This window comes from Monodelphis domestica, chromosome 5 (genome assembly GCF_027887165.1).
Source record: "Monodelphis domestica isolate mMonDom1 chromosome 5, mMonDom1.pri, whole genome shotgun sequence".
Lineage (NCBI taxonomy): Eukaryota > Metazoa > Chordata > Mammalia > Didelphimorphia > Didelphidae > Monodelphis > Monodelphis domestica.
In genome coordinates this window covers 204,545,982-204,572,925 of record NC_077231.1, presented here as the reverse complement: position 1 = coordinate 204,572,925, position 26,944 = coordinate 204,545,982, and the positions used below count along the sequence as shown (strand labels likewise).

The 26,944-nt window shown below is 41.8% G+C and overlaps 1 protein-coding gene across 3 annotated transcripts in view; it reads left to right on the top strand.

Annotated features, from left to right (window-relative positions):
- PLXNA4 (plexin A4) overlaps positions 1-26,944 on the top strand; it is a 690,148-nt gene that overhangs the window by 587,697 nt on the left and 75,507 nt on the right. For all 3 annotated transcript variants that reach the window (XM_056799707.1, XM_056799709.1, XM_056799708.1), the window contains 7 exons: positions 5,312-5,448; positions 7,423-7,590; positions 12,015-12,108; positions 12,267-12,506; positions 13,169-13,315; positions 14,332-14,566; positions 21,966-22,108. In XM_056799707.1, coding sequence (XP_056655685.1) covers positions 5,312-5,448; positions 7,423-7,590; positions 12,015-12,108; positions 12,267-12,506; positions 13,169-13,315; positions 14,332-14,566; positions 21,966-22,108 — 1,164 coding nt within the window. The remainder of the gene's footprint in view (positions 1-5,311; positions 5,449-7,422; positions 7,591-12,014; positions 12,109-12,266; positions 12,507-13,168; positions 13,316-14,331; positions 14,567-21,965; positions 22,109-26,944) is intronic.

Genomic DNA, 26,944 nt, shown 5'->3' with positions numbered 1-26,944 from the left:
TTTCAATCAGTTCATTCCCCCACCCCAAACTGACATCAATCAGACCTACTAAATAAATTGCAGGAATGCAATTTATTTACCTAGGAATGACCCCACAACACAAGAAGCATGCAGAGAATTCTTTCTCTCTCTTCTCTCTCTCTCTCTCTCTCTCTCTCTCTCTCTCTCTCTCTCTCTCTCTCTCTCTCTCTCAGGGATTTGATATTACTTTCAAGTTAAACAGATAGAGAAGATCAAGACTCTTTCCCCACATCATACTAAAGTACCTTACATCTCTACCTTTCTATAACTTGATATTTCTGTGGACCAGCCCAGTCTTCATTAATCTTATTTCTGGGCTGTTTTCCCTTCCTCCAATGTATCCATCCTCTGATCTGTCATACATTATGTCACACTATCTGTTCAAAACACCTTCAGCGGTCCCTAGACTCAAGTCCCAGTTCTTCAATTTGACATTTATTGACTGCATACTTTGACTCTACTTGTCCTATTCAACCTCATTCTCTATTATATATCTGGCCATGGCCAGTAGCTAGGTGGAGTGATAGAGAAAGTGATGGATCTAGAGTCAGGAAGACTGATCTTCCTGAGTTCAAAGGTAGTCTCACATATTTATTGACTATGACCCTGGACAAGTCACTTAACCCAGTTCACCTCAAGTTCCTTATCTATAAAATGAGCTGGAAAAGGAAATGGCAAAGCATTCTAGTATCTTTGCCAAGAAAATCCCAAATAGGGTCATAAAGAGTTGGACGTGACTGTAAAATGTCTGAATGATGACAAATAGATACTGGTTGCAACGATCATGTTTATTTTGGCCTTTACATCTCTCTTCATGTTGTCATCACCCAGAATACACATCATTCTCCCTTCCAACTGTTCAAATCCAAGTGATCCTTCAAGGCTTTGTTTAACTCTTCTTTCTCCACCAACCCTTTTCTGATCATACTGATTTCCTTTATTGAACTCATGATTTGTTGTCTGTGCTATTCATCCTAACCTTCAGCACAGACTCTCCCCCTTGTTATTCTTTAGCATTTTTATGTAGAATCATAGAATTTTAAGGCAGAAAGAAACATTAGCTATCATTTTAGAGAGAAGCAGGGTGGTGCAATAGACAGAACAATGAATTCATGGTCACAGGGCCAAGGTTCCTATCTAAACCCTTCTACTTTTTCCCTAGGTAACCTTGGGAAAATCTCAACTGCTATGGACTTCAGGTTATTCCTGTGTCAAATAAAGTACTCCCTTCTAGTTTTAGACAGACTTATATAGAAATATGTCTAGTTCTAGACATAGACTAGTCCAGAGAAACAAAGAACTTGTCCCAGGTCACGCAAGTAGAAGAACTGGGAATTTGATCTAGGGAGTTTGATTCTGATTCCCTTCCTCCTAATTCTCTTCCCATCCCATTGTCTTCATCTACTAATCCATCTGTCTCTTTTGGGATAGAGGATTCTAAGTCACCTGAGGGTCCCCCTAAGGGATGGAGGCACTCAGCCTCAATTCTAAGGAAGAGATTTGCATTGAGCACCCAATTACCAAAAAGTGATTCCATACCTTTCTTCCTACTTCAGCCATATCTTTAAATAATAGTCACATAGTGCAGTGTTGGGGAAGATGTGGCACAGATGCAGAGCCAGCACTACAAAAGCTGCTCTTTTCCCCATCTTCCCAGCACCTGAGGCCATTTTTGAATACCCTGCCCCTCTTTCCAGCCAGCCCAAAGCAAGCACTTCCTCTCTTACCTCTCTCTGGTGATCTTAGGGTTCACAGACAGCTTGAATTTGCCCTCTAGACACTCAAATTTGGCACTTGAAAAAGTTGGCCAAAGCTGTTATAGGGTGTGCATAGTTAGGGTAGCTTTACCTATGTTTAGGAGAGGTACAGATTAAGGGATCACCATCATAATATTCTAAGAGAACTAGTTCTGAAATCTAAGGACTTGGGATCAAATCCCATTCCTTCTGTTTAATACTCATGTGATGTGGAGTAAGTCACTCAACCATCTTAGAACTCAGTTTCCATCTGTCAGATGAAAAGGTTGAATTAGACAGCCCTGGAGATCCCTTTTAGTTCTAGAACAAGGCTGCCATGAGGCTACTTTAATTGTCCCAAGTTACATTTGAGGATCCTTCCGCTTAGTGCCTACATGCAGAGCAGGGGGTGCTGGGAGAATCAGTAGATCCTTACCATTTCAGGAAATGGAGGAGGGAGTTTGAATTACTCTTCCCTCCTTTCCAGCATGACAGAGTTATACATTTCCCCTTTTCCTTCTCTCTAAGCCCCATAGCCACACACTACATTTATCCAGGAACCAAAGGTTAAAATCCCTATTTAAGTTACTGATTTGCACATTTCTGAAGCCACTCCATCATTTGGGGAGATGAGAAGACTTAGGAGCCTCTCCGCAGTTGTGCAGAGGTCCACATCCCCCAACCCTGGCTTTGGTGCTACCCCCTAAATTCAATCTAGTGGAAGGGGGAAGAAAAAGGGGGTGCAAACAGTCAGCCCTTTCCTAGAGCCGTCTCCCTGGAGCTAGTCATCATTGTTTCTTCCTTGTCTCTCTTACTCTAGCCACTGAGCAGAGTGAAAAGAGAGTAAATAATCCCAGATCTGATTTTCCATACAAACCCACAGTGAAATATTTATGAACTATAGCTTGAATAATTAATACTTTCTCGCAACTTTAAAATGTTTCTCCATCACATCCTCCCCCTTCTGAATAGCTCCTTCAGTCCAGTGCCTGATTATACCACCATGGTGAGAGGTGAAGGCAGCCTAGATTATTTACTTCTCCGAACTCTCACATAAAGGCAACCACTAGGCTAAAGCTTCTTCACATGTTGAAATTCCCTTTAACCAAATGGCAACATTTAAAAGAGGAGTGCTTTGAAGCCCCCTGGATACTGGCAACATCTCTCCACCAAACACCCAATAAGTTTCCAGTAATTTTCTGTCTTCTCCCTCCCTGGAAAAAGTCACTTAAGGGGATGAGGCCAGCCCTCCTTCTCTTTTGTAGAGGGAAACAAAGCAATATATAAAGATATGCTACTTAGAATAAGAGAATCATAAACTGATAGATCTGGAAGAAATCAGGAATCTTAAAGGCCATCTAGTTCAATTCCTTCATTCTACAAATAAGGAAATCAAGGCTCAGAGTCATTAAATAAATCATGCCAAACCAGGATTCAATCCTAGGTCTTCTGATTCCCCTCTTGGGCTCTTTGAATGAATAACTGAATGAATGAATGAATGAATGAATGAATGAATGAATGAGGGAAGATGAGTAGAGGACAACCCTGCTTGAGACCCAGCTACAACAGATGGATTCTGAAAAGGCCCAGAAGTTGGGGAAGGTACCTGAAGGGAAGGCAAGGTGGGGAATGTGGAAGAGAAGATACAGGCTTGGATGGTACCAGCCAACACCTCACCAATAGCTGGCAGGAGGGTACAGGCAGTTAGTGGCTTTGCTGTGTGACCTGGAACATACATGCACTGGTAAGGATGGGCAAAGCCTTTCCAAGGGCACGTGCAAGAGCAAGCATTGTCATGTGTGTGTTTCCTGGTGAAGCAGGTGCAGGCCACCCCATTGGTGTGCATCTGTCATCTGGGTTTCTTTTCTCCTCTAATGGTGTTATTGATTCCCAGCTCTAGGCAAAGCCATTGTGTCAGTCAGGTACCTTCCTGCTGAGTGGAGCTGAGGAGTTCCAAGCTTTGGGGCCATAATTCTTAAAGGGGGGGGGGGTGGGGCAGTCTTCATTTAAATGCAGATACTGGCTTCTCACTTGGGACTGAGTGGAAAGTTTTTCCATTAAAATGCTAATGAAGGAACAAACTGAAACTCCAAATCCTCCAACAAACAGACATTTTTCTCACTGCCCCCCACCCCCACCCCATTCCTGCAGAAGAGCAGTGGGGGTCTGGGTAATAAACTGAGTCCTGCCCCTGGCCCCTGGCCCATCCCACTGGCCTACTGACCCAGGGAGATGGAAAACTCTCTAGACCAGGCCATTGAAGAGGTTATGGCCTCATCAACAAAATGTCAGCTGGGATTTCAGCAGTCTTGTACTTGGAGTGGTGGTTACCTTTCCGTTTGACCCTGGGAAAATTGCTTCCCCTTTCTAGGCAAGGTTTCTAGAGAATAATGCCAATGAAATATGTGGCAAATACCAAAGGGAAGGGGCTGGAGGACTGAGGTGTCATGGCAGGCTAGCCTTTCACTCTGCTCTGCTCCCCCTGGGTTATTATAGATTTTTGAGCCAGAAAGAACCTTAGAAATAATGAAGTTCAGTTTCTTCATTACATGTAGGTAAACTGAGTCCCAGAGAGATAGAAAGTAACCCAAGTAATAAGTAGTAAATCAGAAGAGGTAAATCTGGAAAGAACCTCAGAACTAACAGTCCAGATAATTCCTAGCTTTGTGACTTTGGGCAGGTCACTTAACCGCCATTGCCTAACCCTTACCACTCTTCTGCCATGGTACCAATATAACAGTATTGATTCTAAGACTGAAGGTAAGAGTTTTAAAAAAAATTAATTTATTTAAAAAATGTTTTTCAAGAAATAACTTTAAAAAAAAGAAACAACTTGGTTGAGAGGTTCGTAATCTTGTTGGAATCATGGACTCTTTTGCAGTCTAATGAAGGCTCTGGACCTCTTTAAGAATAATATTTAAGAATAATATTTTTAAATACTTAAATACATAGAGCTACAAAGAAAACCAATTTTAATAAGATACTCATAAAAATTTAAATTCATAGATCCCAGCATTAAAAGCTCATGATTTAGTCCAGTCTTTTTTAAAAGGGTAATAGGATTGAGCTTTATTTCTTCCATTTTTTGCTCAGAAAATGGAAAAGTTTTCTTTCAGCATGTCTCTTATCCATACATGAAAACCATTCAAGCATCCTTGAAAAGCATCATATTAGAAGTAACCTTTTTCCATGACCAGATCTAGCCATCAGTATCAAAAGATAATACATGCTTGCCAAAGACATTCACCATTGTGATGGAGGAGGCCTGGGGCAGAGTCCACATTTCAGAGAGGAGCCATGTTGATATTTAGGTCCACCAGATGCTCCTGTTTGCTAATGAATTTGTACCAGTTCCATATAGCCCCGGAACCTTCCAGAGCCTTCTAGAAGAAATCTGGGTAATGCAGATGAGATATAGTAGGACAATATAGCTGGACTGCATTCTCTTCCTTTGAAGACTCATAGCCTAATCCTTAAGAGCCAGTAGTAGAGCCTCTCCTGGTGTTCTTGATCTACACCTCTATACTTTCTTAACTGAACTTTTCTCTACTCAGACACTGACACTATCTGACCTAAAGCCCAACCGGGGGCCTGTATCTGGGGGCACCCAAGTGACCATCACTGGCACCAACTTGAATGCTGGCAGCAATGTGGCCGTGACATTTGGAAGTCAGCCCTGCCTCTTCTACAGGTAACAGTCCCTTATCCATGGCATTCACTTTTGTGGGAGCCTTAGGCAGAGACACCAAACCACCATGTTGATAGGAAGTCAAGTTGAAGTACAAAAGGGGCATCCCCAGAAGAAGGGAGGACAGCTTTTGTCAGTCATTATTTCTAGGTAGTGTTCCTTTTTTATTGGGTGACTCAGGACATTAGGACTTCTTAGTGGCATCCTCTGCTCTAGCTGATAGGTAGCTAAGTGGCACCATAGTGCAGAGAACACTGGACCTACAGTCAGAAAGACTTTTCCTGAGTTCAAATCTAGCCTCAGACATTTACTAGTTGAGTGGTTCTGGGCAAGTCACTTAACCCTGTTGGCACCAGTGTCCTCATCTGTAAAATGAGCTGGAGAAGAAAGTGTCAAGCCACTCAAGTATCTCTGCCAAGAAAATCCCAAATAGGGTCATGAAGAGTCTCAACTGAACAAGCACTCCAAGTCTAATCTAATCAAGTTCAATAAGCATTTACTTTTATTGGAGGTTGGGATTCTGGGATGTGGAAGGCATACATAGTATAAGATCATTGAAAAATGGTAGCAATAGTTCAGTAGACATTGAAAGCCAGGCCTGGATACAGGAGGTTCTGGGTAGAAATCTGATCTCAGATACTTCTTAGTTGTGTGACCCAAGATATGTCATTTAACCCCCGTTGCCTAGCCCTTATAACTCTGTAACCTTAGAACCAACACATAGTTTTGATTCTAAGATGGAAGGTAAGGATTTTTTTAAAAGAAAAGAAAAATGATATAATCAAAGTGGAATTATCCACCCCACTTTAGGGAGCAGGCAACCACCCTTCTTTGGAGATCCATGGAAGGTGTGGGAAAAAAGGACTCCTTGCTCCCTTCTCTGCGTTACCCATGTTCTTCATTCCCCAGCTTTCTCCTTTCTGCTTTTCCCCACCTCCTTGGGAAATTCAGTTGGATCCAGTCTAGTGTTTATTCCCAGAAACAGGCCGATTCTTAAGATTAGTTTGGAGCTGACTCCCCCAAGCCCTAGCTTTGCAGCAACTGACTTTCTTGCTGTCCAGGGACAGAGCTTCCTAGAGCAGCAGCCCACCCCTACCTGTTCTCCACCACAGTGGTACCAGGAAAATAGTCAAGAGGACCTCGGACAGTGATGCTGTGGATCGAATTTGCTCCCCAGGACTCTGTTACCCAACATCCCATTTGTATGTTTTCCCTACATACTCACATAGGGAGAATATATTTTGGTGTGACCCTGCCTCTCTCTCTCGTCTTCTCCAAACGAGGCTGTGAAGGCTGGGGGGAAGAGCTTGGCAAGAAAGTTTACTCACAAGGTCATACTTAAGCTTTCTACTTCTACTTGGTATTTCTTCTACTTCAAGTGATTACTAATAAATCTTATAAAATATAATACTTAGAGTTATTGATATTAATTTAAATCTTACAATGGTGAACCTTTAAAGGGGCAGGTGATGTGAGAAATGTTCTCGGGCACCCTGGAGAGGGGGAAGGGAACAGCCTGGCCCCACATCCCTCTGGCTTTCTAGTAATGAACTCTGGCAAACTCTGCTGGGGCAACCACCATGGTACTAGGAGATATGGGCAAGAAGAGGCTGTGGTGGAAACCCTATGCCCCATTGTGTGATGAGGACAGTTAGATCAAAGGAAGACAAGTAGCAAATGTGAGTTCTGATTACCAGAGCACCGATCTCTCTGAGAGCACTGAGAAAAGATGGGAGGGCAGGAGAGATGTCCTCACAGTGGATGAGGAATCCAGGGTTAGGGAGTAGAGGAAGGAAGGAAGATAAGGGTTAAAAAAAAAAGTTCAGTGAGCTGTCATCCAGGGAACTGTTCCCTAGTGGTCACTGGAGTCCCTTGGGGTAGTGGAATGATGTTGGGGTGCAGTGCGGGTATGAGTCACCCCCTCCCCCAGTTCCTAACACCTAATCCTGTGACCTTCTGCCCTTCCTCTCTCCTAAGGCGTTCCACTTCCCACATCATTTGCAACACTACTTCCTCAGAGGATGTGATTGAGAAGTCAAAGGTGCTTGTACGAGTGGACAAGGCCAAAATCCATGCAGATCTCTACTTCCAATATGTGGAGGACCCCACCATCCAGAGAATTGAGCCTGAGTGGAGCATTATCAGGTAAGATTCACCTGGATATAGTGGATGAACTTGGAGTCTGGAAGGTCTGGGTTCAAATCCATCTTCTAACACTGTCTTGTGACCTTGGGCAAATCTCTAGGTCTGTCTATAAAATGAGGGAATTGGATTTGATCTCTTTTAAGATCCCTGCCAGCTGTGATTCTATGGTCCCGTGATCTCTGAAAAAGCCTCTTTTGCTGTTATTCTTTGGTTTCCATCCTTCAAAGCTCAGGAATCCTGGAGGTCTCTTAATTGCCATTCTGATTTTGTAGATGCTCTGGGAGTTGTTGCAGATTGCTCCCCAAATTACACAGACATTTCATTCTCTTGCTTCTTCTGTTCCACATAAACTCTTGAATCAAGAAGACCTGAGTTCAAATTTAGCCTCCCACACTTACCAGCTATATGACTCCAGCTGGGCAAGTCACTTAATCTCTCCCTGTCTTAGTTTTTGAATCTGTAAAATAGAAATAATAAAAGCACCATGTGAGAATAAAATAAGATAATACTTCTAAAACAGATAGCACTCAATAAATATTTGTTTCCTTCCTTCTTTCCTCCCTCCTCCCTTTTTTCCTCCCCTCCCTTCTTTCTTTCCCTCCTTTATTCCTTCCTCCCTTTGGAGGATATCAAGCTATCTCTGTGAAGATTCACTGTAAGCCTCATTTTGAACAAGGGCTCCCTTGAGTCCTCTTGTGTTTGAACACTGATAATAACTGAAATTTGAAAACCGTCCCTAAAGTTCAGATTTGGGGTGGGCTAGAGGTCCTTTTCTAGATCCACTATTCACTGGTTTCATGACCTGAATCTAAACTTGAGTTTCAACCCTCCAGAAATGGAGAGAATAGTCCATGCCCTCTGTCTATTCACAGGGATGTTGTGAGAAGGCGATCGGGTGTGTGAAACATCTCAAGTACTCCTCAAGAAAGGAGCCAGGCAATGAGGCACAGCAGACAAGAATGCTGAATTGAGAGTAAAGAGACCTGGGTTCAAGTTCTGACAGCATGGATAACTAGCTGTGTGATCTTGGCCAATACATCGAGCTACTCTGGGCTCTCTGATACTTCAGTTATGCATTTGTAACCTGTCCTGGTCAGAAGGGGCCTTAAGGTTCCTCCAGTCTGACCTCTTCATTTTACAGTAGGAACTGAGATCTAGAAAGAGAACTTAGTTTGCCCAAAGGCTCAGAGTTATTCCATATCAGAACTGGAATTCCTAATTACAAGCCTAAAGCTCTTCCCACTGTTCCAAACTTCTATAGGAAAATGAGTTTTCCTGGCTCAAATAGTCTGGGATCCTGCTTTCTAACCTGGAAGATAATTTTGGTTCAAAATGATTCAATCTCTCATTCAGCCATTGGAGGAGATCTTCATTTCTAGACACATATTAATGAGCATCGACTAGGAAAAGAGATGTTGGGATAGGTGATGATGGGGATATCACCTTATTAAGGACTCAAGACCCCTTGTCCTAACCCTGTCCTCAGCCTCTAAGCCTGTGTTGGGAAACCTATGGCATGTGTACTGGAGCATGCAAGGGTGGGGCTGATCCCCTCCGGCTCTCCACACACACCTGAGGACATTCCTCACATGAGCCATCCCTCTGCCCAGCAGGCAAATGGGCAGGAGCTTCCTCCCACCTCTGTCTGGGGAGGAGGGGCTCACATGTGGTATAAATGTTGTAGTTTGGGCACTCAGTCTCTAAAAGGCTCACCATCACTATTCTAAGCAATTTCCATCAAGCCTTTATGTACTCATTCTTCATCCCCACCCCAACCCTTCCTCCCATCCCAACAATAAGAGAATTAGTCTTGTCTGCAATGTTATGCCAGAATGGCATCAAGGCAGGCTCTTTTAGCTGCTGGGTTGACTAACAAAGTTATGAGATGCTAAGGGCCATTTGTGGTAAGGAATATTCTAAAGCTAATTAAAATAGGGCCTTTCCCTATACGTATTAAAATTTATTTCTTCTTAGCAGTTTTGTAGCTATTCTGCTAAGCCTGATAGCCCTGAGAGGTTTGGTGATCACTTTCATTCAAAAGGGGGAAGGAACAACAGATCTCATCACATCTTGGTGGCCAGAGGGGCTTTGAACCCAGTACACAGGGGCATCCAGGATGTTTGCTTTGCAGCGTCATTTCCCCTCTCCAGTTCTATTCCCAGCCCTTGCCTCTGTGCTCCAAGTAGAAAAGTTCTCTGCTGAAATCACTTCTTGGTTTAATTCACAGCTTTCCCCTGCATGTTAGTCATATAAATAATAGCTCTGTGCCTTCTGGTTTTATGCAGCCAACCTTGAGTAATGTGATCATCAAGAGAAAGGTTTCTGACAAGTTCTAAATTCGCCAGTGAAGGCAAACTATTTTTTTTTTGCTTAAGGAAACAAAATCTGAGAGCAATACGGTTTGCATTATGCATGTAGTTGATATTAGAGGGAAACAGCTTGAGTTAGGGAGATAGCTGCTAAGTATTGATCATGGTGGTAGGTGGTGCTAGCGATGATCATGGTAATGATGGAGGTGGCAGAAAAGGAGGAGGAAACAACAGCCACATCACCGGGCAAGAAGATACCTTAAGGTTTTACTGGGGCTTCATTTGCCAGAGGAAAGATGGGGAGGGGGGGGAAGGTCTCGAGCCAGGGATCATAATCAAGGATCCACAAGCTTAGCAGCTTTTCCCCCTCTATATTTTGAATACTATTGAATATAGTTGGCTTCCTTGGTAATCTCATGTGTTTTATTTATGCATCTAAAGACTGTCCATTTGGGGTCCCTAGACAGACTTACAAAGGGATCCAGGATGCACTAAAGGTTATGAACCCTTCCTCTCTGAGCTTATCAAGGGAGATGGCTGGCATGTGCATGTGTGTGTATATAAAATACATTTAGGAGTATGGGATATAGACAAACAGATGGCTAACTGGGGTGCAGAAGAAGAAATGAGAATACAAAATCCTAGCTCTGGCACCTTAGAGATTCCCAAACTTTCCCCCTCTTTCTTTTTAGATGAGGAAACTGAGGTCCAGAGACATTAGTTAGGTGACTTGTCTAGTGTCACAAAGGTATGAAGTAGGAGGGCTAGGATTTGAACTCAAGTCTTTGACTCCAAATCCACACCACTCTGAAGAGAAGGTGACTTCCCACTATTTCACAAAGCCCAGAAAGGTCTTAATAGGTAAATGGGGGGAAATGATTGGGAAATGCAGATCTCAATATCAGGGTACTCCTCTGAAATATTTCATTGCCTTTGGGCAAGGCTATTCTCACCAATTAAATGGTGAGGAAGCTACAAGTCAATGGAACTTCCTCCATTCATCTTCTCTGTCTTCTTAGGTAGGAAATACATGGTTTTAGGTTCCTTTGGGAAAAAAAAAAGTTTAATTCAAACAGTATTGACTTAAAAAATATATTTCAAAATCACCACATGGGGAGCATCTGGGTAGCTCAGGGGATTGAGAGCCAGGCCTAGAGACAGGAGGTCCTGGGTTCAAATCTACTCTCAGATACATCCTAGCTGTGTCACCCTGGGAAAGTCACTTGACCCCCATTGCCTAGCCCATACCACTCTTCTGCCTTGTAACCAATACACAGCAGTGATTCTAAGATGGAAGGTAAGGGTTTTTTAAAAATACATACCAAATAAATAAAAGAAAACTACCCAGGCAGAAAGAAGGCTATCCTTTCTGCTCCTTAGTAGCTCACCATTCTCTTGACCCTGCAGCTGGCAATATTGAGACTTCTTAGACTGGGCAGGCTAGAGTCTGCTACTTGGGGAACCCTCAAGAACTATGCTTTCTGATATATTCTTAGTACTCCTTGGTAGTTTGGATGGGAGCGGTGAAGGGTAGAGTCAGTCCTAAGCTCTCAGATGAGAAGGGGATTGCCTTCTCTTCTTGTTCCAAGATTTGTCCTTTGTCTTAAAATGGCGATTCATCCAGGGGACTGGAGAATTATCCATGAGACCAGCCCTAGTTTCCAGAATGTAAATTTGAAGACGGTCCAGACTGTCTTCCCTTAGATCAAGTCCAAGCTCTTTTACTTATCTTAGAACAAATCTCTACCCTGGAGAGAGGTTCGGAAGAAAGAATAATTGTCAAGATGGTGGCGCCCAGTCATAGGATTGTAACTGTTGTGAAGGACCTCACAAATTATCAGTGCCCAGGGAGGTTAAGTGGCCAAGGTTGTTCAGATAGTAATCAGTGCCATTGTCACATCTTTATTATTCGTCTGGTTATCATTGTCATCATCATCATCATCATTATTGCTGAGTCTGATCATCATAATTATTATTCAATTTACTTATGGTCGTCATCACCATTTTTCAGTTTGATGATCGTTGTCCTGACTTATTTTTCAACATTAGTATTATTAGTCATCAGGCTCTTCTCTGAACCCAATGACTCACATGCCTCATTCTCTTTCCTTTCAGTGGAAACACCCCCATTGTTGTCTGGGGGACGCACCTGGACCTCATCCAGAACCCGCAGATCCGAGCCAAGCATGGCGGGAAGGAACACATCAATGTGCGTTGGGGGACTGGGCAGTTTGGGTGGGGATGGGAGTCATAAAGCTATGCCGTTTCTATATGTGTGGTCATCTACCTAGCCTGGAACGTTCTTGGGCATCCTGTGTGTATTCTATGTTTGTATATTGAGATGCTGGCACTCTCTCACCCACACAGGTCTGTGAGGTTCAGAATTCTACTGAGATGACTTGCCAGGCGCCAGCCCTTGCTGTGGATCCTGACCACCAATCTGACCTGACTGAGAGGCCTGAGGAGTTTGGGTTCATCCTAGACAATGTCCAGTCCCTGCTGATCCTTAACAAGACCAACTTCACCTACTATCCTAATCCTGTGTTTGAGGCCTTTGGCCCCTCAGGCATCTTGGAGCTTAAGCCTGGAACACCCATCATTCTGAAGGTAAAGGAGAAGGGGACCAGCATGAGATTAAAGAGTTAGGAAATGCTTTCTGAGTCAAAGTTAGCCACTCCCGTGGCTTGGCTTTTCTTCCAGTCCAATCTCCTTCTTTTACAGATGAGGAAACTGATCCCCAGAAAGTAAATACTTTGGTTCATATATTGGAGAGTAGGTAATAACTCAGAGGAATGGATCTAGATAGCTTATTCTAGTTTGTCTGGCTACTACCAAATTTGGGGCCTCCCCTTTAGGATTTAGGAAATGAAAAGCCAAAGTCTCATCCTGCTTCTATGTTTCCTACAGTTAATTTCTCTGGGAGCTTCCAGGGAGTGTTGGGATGCCCTCTCCTAACTATGCAAACTGTTACTAGTTTCCACATACCCTTAGGAAGTTCAATTATGCAGTGGATAGAGTGCTAGGTTTAGACTTGAAAAGATGAGTTCAAATTCTGCCTCAACTCTGTGACCCTACACAAGTCAATGAACTTTTCTGTCTGTGCCTCAGTTTCTGCGTGTGGAAAGTGAAGGGGTTGGGCTTGATGACCTCCTAACTCTACATGTAGTATTCAATGATCCCATGAAAGGAGAATTCAGGTTGGGAGAGGAGACCTACATAGGTGTTGTAGTAGCTTCAAGCTGGGAAATGGGGCTTTTCTTTCCTTCCAGGGTAAGAATTTGATACCACCGGTGGCTGGGGGTAACATGAAACTGAACTACACAGTATTGGTCGGAGAGAAGCCATGCACCGTGACAGTGTCAGACGTCCAGCTGCTCTGTGAATCTCCCAATCTTATTGGACGGCATAAAGTGATGGTGAGCCTGACATGGCCAGGCCGAGGGTGGAGCATTGGGAGGAGGGGCAAAGGGCAGGAAGGAGACTTAAGAGTTTTCTGTCCTGGTATTGGCAATCTTAGGGATATGAGGCCAAAACTAGCACTCAAAATGTTTTCTAACCTCTGTGCCATTCAGAGACTGTCCCTTCATCTTATCAACCCTTCTACCTCTTAGGTCCTCTCCTTTTGACCCCTCCAAACTCTCACACACTGTGCATGGGGTATACATTGCCCAGGGAAGTTTCTGTCTGAATAGCTTCCTCTGACAACTAAGGGAGTATTGGTTGGCAATTAGAGAAAGGGATGGGAAACATATCATCACTTCCTGTCAATAGACATTTATTTTAAGCACCTACAATGCACCAAATGCTGTGCTAAGTAATGGACAAATACCCAGAAAATGGAAGCCATTGATCCCTACCTCAAAGAACCTAAAGTTGAATGAGAGAAAAATGTCAATACTGAAACCAAGAATGAAACACTCAAGGCAGAAGTAAATGTTGGAAACTATGGTGCAGACTAGGCTACCACAGTGTTTCAGAGAAGGGAAGAAGAGTTGTAGCTTGAAGGTACTGTTTGCTCAGTTTCCCCATCTCTGAAACTGGAGTATAAACAAAGAGTTCTAAGGACTAATTCAGTTTCCTACTTGTCCCAAGAGTAGTGATTATATATAGGTTTTTTTTTTCCCATATGAAAACTGATACTTCCTTCCCCTGTATTTTTTTGGGGGGAGGGGGGAATAGAAATGGACTTGAATAAATCAGCTACTCTCTCACCCTGATCTCTTTTACTAGTGGTATACTTTTGTAGTACAAGTGGCATGTCATTTGCTGATGTCATTTGTTTCATATTAGCCCACCTGTTTATCCGTAAGCAACAGATCTATTTCCAAAACAGTATAGACTTTAACTTGGGCCTCTTTTTTATGTCCATCTCCTTCCTGGGGCCCATCAAACCCTATGGCTCACCACTACTTCTGCCCTCTGTATCCTACAGGCCCGTGTAGGGGGCATGGAGTACTCCCCTGGAATGGTGTACATCTCTCCAGATAGCCCTCTCAGCTTGCCTGCCATTGTCAGTATTGCTGTGGCTGGTGGACTCCTCATCATCTTCATCGTGGCCGTGCTTATTGCATACAAGCGCAAGTCCCGTGAGAGTGACCTCACTCTGAAGAGGCTTCAGATGCAAATGGACAACCTAGAGTCCCGTGTGGCATTGGAGTGCAAAGAAGGTGCCTGTTGGGAAGGGTAGTTGGGTTCCAGGTAGACATTATAACATCATAGTCAGTCAGTCAGCATTTAATGAATATCCACTATGTGCTGACTCTGTAATTAAGAACTAAGGATCAGGCTAGCTAGTTTGCCCAGTGGATAGAGTACCACACCACCCCTTAAGAAGATCTGGGTACAAATCAGGCCTCATACACTTCTAGCTGTATGACTCTGGGTGAGTCACATAACCCCAATTGTATAGCCTTGGTACTTAGTATCTAACTTAGAACGATACATAGTATCTTACTCATTTAGAACTGCTACTTAGTATCTTACTCAGAACTGATAGTAGTAGTCTCTCGGTAACCGATGATTGTCTTTGTGTGTTTATTGCACAAAGACACTTGTGCGTGAAGGAGATTTAAGTGGAAAAGCCGATGCACAGAGACAGTCCCACTCTTTCGGTGTTGGAAGCCTGGGTCCATTGGCTCGAAAAGTCATTACACCTATATACTCAGAACGGATACATTGTATCTTTCTTTTTACATTGTATCTTATTCAGAAGTGATACATTGTATCTTTCTCATTTAGAGCTGCTGTCTTAGTATGTCACTTAGAATTGATACTTCATATCTCACTTAGAACTGATAGTTGGTGTCTTGCTCAGAACTGATACATAGTATCTTACTTATTCAGAACTGCTAGTTAGTATCTCACTTAGAATTGTTTCTTAGTATCTTACTCAGAATTGATACTTAGGATTTTGCTCATTTAGAACTAATACTCAGTATCTTACTTAGAACTACTACTTAATATCTCACTCAGAATTGATCATCAGAATTACTTAGAATTGATAGTATCTTAGAATTGATACAGAGCATCCTCCTCATTTAGAACTGATACTTAGTACCTTACTTAAAATTGATACTCCTTTCTTATTGACTTAGAATTAATACTCAGTATCTTATTTACTTAGAATTGGTACTTAGTATATAAATTCCGAAACAGAAGATTGTTTTTGCTTTTGTTTCTTTGTTATCTAGTTCAATATTTTGTATGAAGTTTTATGGGTTTAATAAATTCATGGTGAATTTCATTAAATCTAACTTAATCTAATCTTCCCATTTTACAAATAAAGAAACCAAGGCCTACAGAGTTTAAGTTACTTATCCAAGGTGAAAAGTTTGGTAGCAGAAGGATCCAAGACTGTTACCTAAATCTCCTGATTCCTAGACCAGTGATCTTTCCACCACTGACTCAGGTCTGAGGCCAGGAGGCAACAAGATGAAAGATAGACTTTCAGTAGCAATATAAAAGTACACCTGAGTTATATATACTGTTCACTCAAACAGTTACTCCTCCCTTTGGCATCTGGGTACTGAATCATTTAACATTTCACCACTATTTAGGACCATTCTGATGAGGAACTGACCATGGACCTTAGGCTTTGTATTATCTATCTAGCTAGCCATCTATCTATGATTGAGCTATATTTTTAGACTAGACTTGTGATTTTATTGTTGCAAGAAACTCCCAATGAGGAAACTCTTTTTACCAATGTAGATAGCTACCTATACTGCAGCATATAATTTTAGAGAATTGCCTGAGGCAGTGAGATTTTTTTTTTTTTTTGAGAATGAGTTTCCTATCTTACCCAAGCTGGAAGAATTGTGGCTGATCCTGGGCAAAATCCCACTGCTTATCAACACAGATGCTTCAACCTGGGCCAGTTCAACTCTTCTTAGGCAGCCTTATGACCTGCCTCTCCCTAGAGCCTCATCATATCAGCAGCAGCTTTGGTTCAGGCACCAGATCAGCTTTAACTGAACCATAGCTCAAAACTCCAAAGGTCAAACTGTCCACTAGCCTCAGCCTGACCTAACTATAGAGATTATGGTTATGGACCTCCAAGCCTGGTGGGAGAAGAGATATTAAGTGACTTAACAAGGGTCACTCAGTCATTATGTTTCTAGAGCAGCTTGTTGTGGTAGATAGAAAACCAGCCTCAGAGTCAAAAAAACTGGGGATCAAGCCTTGTCTCTCCCATATAGATGGATGTGGGACCCTTAGGAAATCATTTAAACTCTCAGCAAGATTACAAATTGCAGAGTAGGTCCACCTCTGTGTTGGAAGAGGGGAGGCCCTCATTTTAATTTTCCCTTTTTTATATGTGCATATGTATAATAGAGGAATGTATAATTTTGTGCGTGTATATATACACATATACACCTCGAGGCAGTATAATGAGTATATGTAAATATGAATTATAATTATATATTATGTATATATGTTTATATAATTTTATACATACTAAACATGTATGTACAAAATAAGCATAATGAAATTAAATTTAAGCAATCCAAAAAGAGGGAAGTGTAGGAGTCAGTCACTTATATTCCCTAGGGAATCATTTTCATGAGTGACCCTGAGAGGGAGAATCTACAGTGGTTCTTTGCTATAGATTTTTCTATGGAATAAGCCAGGTTCTATACCCAAGGGATTTAGGCCTCACCAATTCCCTATCGGGAAATGCCTACTTTTTGATGGGGAAACGGATTCCTTCCTTCCCCTCTCTGCATCCTTCAGCTGTCAACACAGCATCCGCCTTGTGGGACTGTTAATTACTGCCTTTTATTATATTTACGCCGCTTAATTTTTTTCTCCGCAATGTACTCTTCCCTCTAATTAGGTGTAGTGATTAGAATCTCTTTCATGTGTTGCTGGCACGGTGCTTTGAATGTTGAAGGCACTTGGTGACTTAAAGGAAAGCTACCGTCTGATAAAAAGAAAGCTTCTCCCACCCCCACTCCCCCCTTTCTTTCTCCCCACCAGCTGAGTGACCTAACTGGGAGGGGACAGCAAAGCTGGGGCATCGAGCAAGCGAAGATTCCCTTTGAGAAGTTTCAGAAGGAAGGAGAAATTAGCAGTCAGACAGGGAGTCACATTCCTGACAGTTTGTCAATAGAGGTGACCTGGCAGGGAACTCGGGTCCCTTTTAGGACGAGCAAAGAAACTGAAGTGAGTGAGTGAGTGTGTGTGTGTGTGCGCGTGTGCATGTAGGTGTGTGTGTGTGTGTACACAACAGAAGTGGCTAAGATTTTATATATACTTATATACACACACAAACATGAGAGGGACATGGATAGGTCCTACTCTAATGACTCACCATGCTATGAAGATAACTCTAGGTTTTTGAAATCTTTAGATATTTGATAGGTGTCTATGTTCACTTAATACTTCAATAGTATTGTTGATTTATGCCAGAATTAGTCACGATTCCATCAGTGCAGGCTAAAACTACTGTGTACTGGAGACATGCATGTGTGTGTATATTGGTGTGTTGGGAGACGGAGGGTTAGTTGATTTAATTGAAAAAAGTCATCCCCTGTGGCTAATCTCCAAACTTAGCTAGACTGGTCTTTAAACCAATGATAGCGAACCTTTCACTAGGCCCTTTTCAGAGCCTTTCCAAGTTGAAAGAACCTGCTAAAACTTGTTTGTGCTTCTTCTGCCGTAGCTTATGGGAGCCTAGTTACCTCCAGATGATGAGAAGGAGCAAAAGTCAGAGGAAAATGAAGCATGTGTATTTGTCTGTTGTAATGTTGCTCAGTTGTTTCTGACACTTTGTGACCCCATTTGGGATTTTCTTGCAAAAATACTGGAGTGATTTGTCATTTCCTTCTCTAACTCATTTTACAGAGAAGGAAACTGAGGTAAACAGGGTTAAGTGACTTGCCCAGTGTCACATAACTGATTCCAGTTCTCTGTCCCCTGAGTCACCTAGCTGTCCATGTATGTGTATATACATATGTGTATATGCATTCATATAATACATGTATATATATGTTAGTCATATGTGTCTGTTAATAGTTTTTTTCACTGGCATAAAAATATCATTCAAGAGATTATGATTAAAAGAAGAAATGGGTTCATCTTATAGAAGGAAATAACAGCTGACAATTAGAATGATGCCCTGGAAGCCATGTAATGTGAAAAGACCTGGGGCAAGTCCCCCCCAGCATGCTTAGAACCATGTTGGTGAACCTATGGCATGCATGCCAGAGGAAGCTGCTCCCCTCCCCCTCTCCATGAGACCCTGAGAACATTTCTCACATAACCTACTCCTCTGCCCAGCAGCCCAATGGGAGTGTTTCCTCCCTCCCTTGTCTGAAGTAAGGGGGCAATTCATATGCTATGTGAGGGTTGCAGTTTGGGTACTCAGTCTCTAAAAGGTTCACCATCACTGTGATTCATTGCATAATATAGACCATAATTACACAGGATGAAAAAGGAGGAAAAGTTGCCATCTGGACTATTACAGGGAGTAGCCTGACATAGAAACACTGACTTTAGAGTTGGAAGAAATGTTAGGGCCACATAGACCAATCCTTTATTTTACAGTTGAGAAAACTGAGGCTCAGAGGGTTTAAAGAATTTGCCCTGAGTCACACATTTAGTTCTCATCAAGGCAATTTCATATTAATCTTCCTGTGTCCAGGTCAAACATTCTATGCACTATGTCATAATACTTAAGTATGTGTAGTCTCCGTGTATAGGAAGCATGGTGGAGTGAATAGAGGGCCAGCCTAGGGAATCATTAAGACCTGAGTTCGTGTTCTGCCTGGCAAAATGCCATGTAACTCTGGAAAGTGGCCTAACTTTTCAGGACCACCCCCTCCATTCCCCAGGCAGTTTGATGAGACTATAAACCAGGTTGTCCAGGCTCCAAAGCCAGATTTCTCACCATAATACTCCTCTATTTCTCACATTTCTCCATAATAAATCACACATAAAATATATGCATATGGGTCAATTCCTCTAAAACAGTCAAACTCAAATAGAAAGAAGAAGCCACTAAACCACACCAAGCATCTCTGTGGGCATGTATTGACTCAGAAAACCACATATTATTAATATGATCATTTTTATTTTTATTTATTTAGCTTTTATTTACTTTGGTTCGGCTACACTTGGGAGTGTTGCCACTGCATCATGGCCCAAAGCCAGGGTGTTTGACACATCTTTTCTAAAAGGTAGAGGTTGCATATCCTTCACAATGGGATTCATTCACTCCCTGCTTCTAAGAAACATCTGGGTCAGGCTCCCCATAATCATCACCACCATCACCTTTTTCATGAGAGGCAACAAGAGAAAAGATCTGGCTGTTGAGAAAGGAGGGGTCTGAGTTTGCATCCTACACCTAACCCTTCAATTTAAACTCTTAATCTCATCCTCTCCCATCTTCTCTATCAGATTGCCTCCACTTTGGCTTCTTTCCTGTGGCTCACAAACATACCTACATCTCCTCCATTCCTAATAAACTCTCAGTAGATCTTATAGTCTCTCCTAGCTATTGACCTAGCTCTCTCCCCACCTCTGCACACCCCAGCGAAGCTCCTTGAGAAAGTCACCCACACTGAAAGCTTTCTTTTCTTATCTTCTCCCTTCTTGCCCCTCCACAGTCCGGCTTCTCCCTTCATCAGTTCAGCTGAAACTTCTCTCTCCAAGCTCACTGATGATTTCTAAATTGCCAAATCTACAGACCTTTCCTCAGTCTTCATCCTTGAATTCTCTGCAGCCTTTGGCAGTACTGAACAACCTCTTCCCCCAGACACTACTTTCCTTCTAGGTTTTCCTGACACTCTTCTTTCCTTGACCTTCTCCTTCTGTCTGACCACCTCTCAGTCTCTCTTGGAGGTCTTCATCCAGGTTATAGCCACTAAACTGTGTATGGCCCTCAAGGCTTTGCCATGGGTCCTTTTCTTTTTCCCCTATCTATTATCTCATTTGGTGATCTCAGTCACTCCCAAGAGGCTCAACTATCATCTCGCAGCAGTTGCTCCCTAATTGTATGTATCCAGCCCTAAGCTCCCACATGACCAGCTTCCTCTTAGGCATTTTGAATTGGATGGCCCATAGGCATCTCAAATTTGACCTGTAGAAAACAAAGCTCATTATCTTCCCCCTAAACCCTTCCTTCTTCTGAAGTTTCCTATTACTGTCGAGAGTACCACCATCCTCCCAGTCATCCTGCCTCACCATCAGCTCCTACCTCAAATTCTTCTCACCTGTCCATCTCAGTTTCCTCAATCTATAAAAAAGAGATAATAATATTTGTACTACCTGCCTCACAGAGTTGTTGAGGGAAATGTATTTTATAAACCTTAAAGCACCATATAAATGAGACTGGTTAAAATTTTCTGCTTAGTGACCTTGGTTATTTAACTTCTTGAACTGGGTTAAGCCATGAGGAAGACTTTTCTGAAATCTAATCATCCTTCTTACTAATATCCTTCATGGCAGTCACTCAAGCAGTCAACCAGGAAGCATTTTTTTAAACTCCTACAATTGGGAGCAGTTAGGAAGGAGGCTCAGTGGATCAAGAGTCAGACTTGGAGATTAGACAATCATGGGTTCAAATCTGACCTCAGACGTTTCCTAACTGTGTTACCCTGGGCACGTCACTTAACCCCCATTGCCTAGCTTTGACTGCTCTTCTACTTTAGAACTGTAAGAGTTAAATTAATATCCAATACTTCAAGTATTATATTTTTAAAGCTTATTATCTGAAAAAAATAGAACCATGTGACTGTTTTCTACCTGCTCAAAATGGCCCATTCCACCAAAGCTGCCAACAAGAAGGAAAGAAACCTGGACATGGGAACTCCATGCAATTTATCTCCTGTCTACCTCAGCCCGTAATGGCAAGAAGTGAGTGGGCTCCTGGAAATCATAGTTTTGGTGGGAATCCATATTTTTTAGGGTAACAGGTTCCAATTTCATAGAACCAATACATATTATTGATTCTAAGACAGAAGGTAAGGGTTTTTAAAATAAAAAAGCTCCTACTATGTGTCAGGCATTGTGTTAAACTCTGACAATACAAAGAAAGACAAAAGACAGTCCTTATCCTTGAGCTTACAGTCTCATAAAGGAGACAACATGCAAAAAAAAAAAACCAACACCAGAACTACTCACAAACATGACTCACACTCACAGATAGAAGAGCAGGATCATAAATTAGAGATAATAAATAGTTACTCTAGAACATTCATCTATTAATTTCATTCCTAGGAACTGAGTTTAAAACAGGTTCTTTATCTGAAGTTCATGAATTTTAAAAAATGTCTTGATACCTGTATTCCATTGTGATTGGTTTCTTTTGTAGACCCATATGTTTATATTATTTTTTTCTATTTAAAACCATGATTCTGAAAATGAGTCCATAGGTTTCCCCGGCATTCCCAAGGGGTCCAATATATACAAAATTGCTAAGGACCCCTGCTTTGAGACTGATGGGTTTTAACTTATACTATGGCACTTCTAAAGAGTTGGGATCACACCTTGATCATTGGAGTTCTCCCTCTATGTGATTTCCGCCATCCCTAGCAATCTCCTTTTGGTTTTCCTTTATCCCAGCTTTTGCTGAGCTACAGACAGACATCCATGAACTGACAAGTGATCTGGATGGAGCTGGAATCCCCTTCTTGGACTATCGGACGTACACCATGCGAGTGTTATTTCCTGGCATAGAAGATCACCCTGTTCTCCGGGACCTAGAGGTGAGCAACAGAATGCCTGTATAACCCTTCTTTAGATTCATTGAATGTTTCTCCTGCAGTGGGCATTCAAGGTCATTTAGGTAAACCTGTCTTTACTATATATGAAAAGAATAGATCCCAGAGGAGATTAAAGGAAAAATAATAGACTGAGCTAGGAGGGACCTCAGAGACCATCTAGTCTAATCTTCTCATTTTATAGGTGAAGAAACTGAGGCCAAAGAAGTTGTCCAAGCTCGCATAGGTAATAAGTGACAGAGATGGGGTCTAAACCTGAACCTCTGATTCTAATACTAGATTTCTTTCCATTGTACCTTTTTCAGAAGGAAAAAAAACTCTTTAAAACATAAATCATAGGACTAAAGTTTAAATCCTAACTCTGCCACTAACCCCCTGAGGGACCTTGATCAAATTATTGAAATTCAATCATGCTTTTCTTCCACAGTAAAAATAATTAAGAGGGTGGGAAATCAAGACCTATATGAACTGATGCAAAGTAAAGTGCCAAGAACCAGGAGATTCATTGTGCACAGCAACAGCAATGTTGTAATGATGATCAACTGTGAAATATTTGACTACTCTGATCAATAAAGTGATCCAAGATAATTCTGGAGAACTCAAGGATGAAAAAAATTCTATCCACTTCCAGAGACAAAACTCTGAGTGCAAATTGAAGTATAATTTTCTTACTTTATTTTTCTTGCTTTTTAAAAATATGGCTAATATGGAAATATGTCCTGCATGATTTCACATATAGAATTGATATCAAATGGCTTGCTTTCTCAGTGGGTGAAGGAGAGGGGGGAGAGATGGGGAAAGAATTCAGAAATCAGAATTTAAAAGGGAAGGCCGCACCATATTCAACTCTAATTAGACTAGTTTTTAAGTTCTTCAAATTGACATAACTTGGAGAAAAGTCAAAAGCAAAGCTTCAAGGAAAATCCACAGTAAGAAAGTCTGGGTAACTGGAGAAAGTGAAGATACCTGGGATTCTTTCATCTGAGAAAGAGACACGTGGAATATTCAATGAACATCAGTTAAAAAATTGACTTCATGAATTCAGGCCACATATTGGGCACAGAGGACAAAAATAAACCACTCCTGTCCTCAAGACTCTTAAATTCGATTGGAGAAGATATAGAAGTAGACATTTATTCCAAAATGCATACCAAATAATTCCTAAGGAGAAAGCACAAACAAATGGGGTAGGTGGACAGGGAGGAGATCCCAGAAGCCCTCCTACATAAGACTGAAGTTGACTTATAAGCCATTCGGGTTGAGAATTCTTAAATTCCGTCAGTATTGGCTTGAACAACTGAGGGAGATGATGGTGTAGGACATATTTCATCCCTTCAGGAAGCTCTCTGTGTCTCTGTGGGAACCATTGGTGGCCAGTGCCCTGGCTGACCTCTCCCACTATAATGTTCATACCATCACAGTGTCTATACATTTTGTTACTGGCATGAAGAAGTTGTCTCTACTATATTCATGTCCAGCACCATCCCTTGCACATAGTAACTGCTGAATAAATAGTACACAAATCGAATTGCTTGGCCTCACTAGTGGCCCAAGAAGTTGTTGCTGGTATAAAATGAAAGCTTGGCTTAGCAGAGGGAAACACCTAGCAAAATAGAGAGAAGACTAGATTTGGAGTCAAATGTCCCAAGTTAGAGAGAGTCCCTGCTCTGCCCCTTGTTATTTATCTGATCTTTGGCAATCCCTGTCACCTCAATGGTTGTCAGTAGTTCCCTAACCTATAAGAAGGGGCTAACAATTGTACATTTCACAGAGCTTTTGTAAGGAGGACCGCTCCTACAGTCACTAAAGATCTCAGCTCAAGGATGACCTTCCCTCAGAGACCCCAGATTTTTAACCTCACCATGGTAACTATTAGATCTTTCTCCAAAAGGAAGGAAACTTCTATGAGTAGATCTAATCCATGAGACAGCACAAGGCCCAGCACTGATCCCCAGGATGTTGTACCAGTGTCCCCAAATTGAAAACAAACCCACAAAGACTACCCACCCTTTCAGTTTGCCCACTTAATCCTTTGTGAGCCACTTCACTCTACTATTATGTGATCCTTATATCCTTACACAAATAAGAGACTACACACATTTGCAGGTACTCAGATCATGCTCACTATCATCCTTATAAACTCAATGAGCTGAGATTTTTAGAGGAATCCAGAAGATTGGGATGGGTATGCTAAGAATTCTGATGCTGGCGTAGTCATAGTGGTTCAGCCAACCCTTGGTAAGTCATTCATCCATTTACTTGATAAATATGCAATCAGCATATATTAAAATTGTAAAATACTAGCACATTTACACATACCTAGACCCCATCCCCAACCCATTCTGTCCAACCAGACCACATATGTGGCTTATATCTTCCCTCTCTGGCATCTTCAACCATCTATTATACATATTACATTCAATATACCCAGCACTCTCCTCAGAACCTTTCCTTCTTTCTGACTTTTCTAAGGACACCACCACAATCTTTCCAGGCTGCCAGGCTCTCACTTAGGTGTTATAATTGATTCTTCACTCTCACCCCCACCCATCAACCATATCTAATCGGTTGCCAAATTTTATAATTTCTTTTTTTAAAAAACTTTTACCTTCTGTCTTAGCATCAATTCTAAGCCAGAAGAGTGACAAGAGCTAGGCAATCAAGGTTAAGTGACTTGCCCAGGGTCACAAGTAGCAAGTCTGAGGCCAGAATTGAGCCAAGGTTTTCCCAGTTCCAGCCATGGCAGTCTATTCATGGTGTTAGCTAGCTGCCTGGAATTTCTACCTTTGAAATCTCTCTCCTATATGCCTCCTTCTCCCCCTCTGTGCTGGCAGGCACCCTTATCACCTCACATCTAATTGAAATAGCTGAATGGTTGGTCTGCCTTCCACAAGCTTCTCCCCACTCTAATCTATCCTCTGTCAAACTGAACTTCCTAAAGCAAAGTTCTAAACACTTCAAGCCCCCTATTCAACCCTATCACCTCCAGATATAAAACCTTCTGTCTGGCATTCAAAGCCCTTCATAATCGATTCCCACCTCCATTTCCATTCTTCCTATACTTTACTCATCCTCTCCCCACCAAATCTTTGATCCAATGTCACCAGCCTCCTTACTGTTCCTTGAATAAAACACCCTATCTCCTGATTAGGGATATTCAATGGCTCCCCACCCCCATACCCAGAATTCGGTCCCTCCTCACTTCTGATTTCTGGCTCTTGGTTTTCTTTCATCCTCAGATAAAATACAGTCTTCTGAAAGAAGCTTTCCCCCTCTCCCCTTAATGTCAGTGCTTTCTCGCAGTTGATTCTGCATATATCTTCTTTGTACACAGTTGCTTGCATGTTACTTCCCATGAATTCCTTGAGAGTAATGATTATCTTTTGCCTTTCTTTGCCCCCAGCACAATTCCTCGCACTTAGAAAGCAGCTAATAAATGGTTGTGGGCTGTCTTAATTAGGAGTTTTATTTTCATTTGTTTGCTGATTTATTGATTCCTTGGCTTATTGATTTATTTTGTTCTCTAAACCTTTCCCTGAAAAAGAGGCTTTCTGTCAGTCTTCTGACCATGAAGGAGTTAAAATAAAATCTACCTCAGTTCAGCTCTTATTTCCCTGAGTAAGGAGCCCACAAGATGGCTAATTGTCAGGAAAAGGCTCTGTCTGGAGCAGGTTACGTGGCCTTCTAGTTTCCAATAAACTTGCTAATTAATTGCTTGCAGACATGAGCAGAAATAAACTTTTGCTGCTGCACATTAGCCCGAGGTGATGTGAGATTCAGCATTCTAGGGAGGGAGCTTTGGATCACACTTTCCTTGCTTGGTTTTTTTTTCCACAAGCCTCCTTAGTTCCACCCTATTGACTTTCTGGAAACCAAAATTCTCTAAAAGGGCAGCAGAGTGGTCTATAGCTCAACCTTTTCTCATTTCAGGCAAACCTGCAAACTCACTGGTGTATATACAGTGGGTCCAGGAGGAAGACTAGGGGAAATAGAATGGACCTCCCCATTTGCCATCTGTCTTTCCTTCCTTTTTGCCTTCATGCTCATTTATTGACTTGTATAGTCATCGGCTTATCTATCTCTTCATGGTGAGCCCCATCTAGGCTCCCAGACACCCAGAAAGCTGGAAGAAAGACTTCAGGGGTCATCTAGTCTAACTCTTCTCAGAGTAGAAATCATAGCTTTCTCTATCTAGAATGAGACCTCAGAGATCATTTTTCCACTTCCCTCACTTTACAAATGAGGAAGCTGAGGCCCAGGAGGCTAAGGGATTTATCCAACGTCTTTCGATAAGATGTATCAGAGGCTGGACTTGAACTCAGCTCTTCCTACTCTAGCACTCTTCTCATTCCACTTAGAAGCCTCCTATATAGGTTACATAATTTCTCTGAGTCTCTGTATCCTCTTATGTAACATGCTTGAATCCCTTTATGGTCTCTTCTATTTTTCAATGGGTGATATGATCCCGTGACATGGGATCAAGCCCCAACTCTGCTACTTACTACCTTGGACAAGTTGGAATTGGGATTCTTCCCCGATTTGTGTTAAGGAGCCCTTTGACAGTCTAGTGAAGCCTATGAGTCATTCCTCGGAATCATGTTTTTAAATACGTGAAATAAAATATATAGGACTACAAAAGAACTCTTGAAATATAGTTCTCAAAAATATAGTTTCCAAAAGTATCTATTTTCAATTATAGTTATATATGATACATACTTATACTTTATGTTTAACACATCTTTATTTTATATTATTATTATATTATATATTATATTTACATATATATATATACATATATATATATATAAACCCTAACCCTAA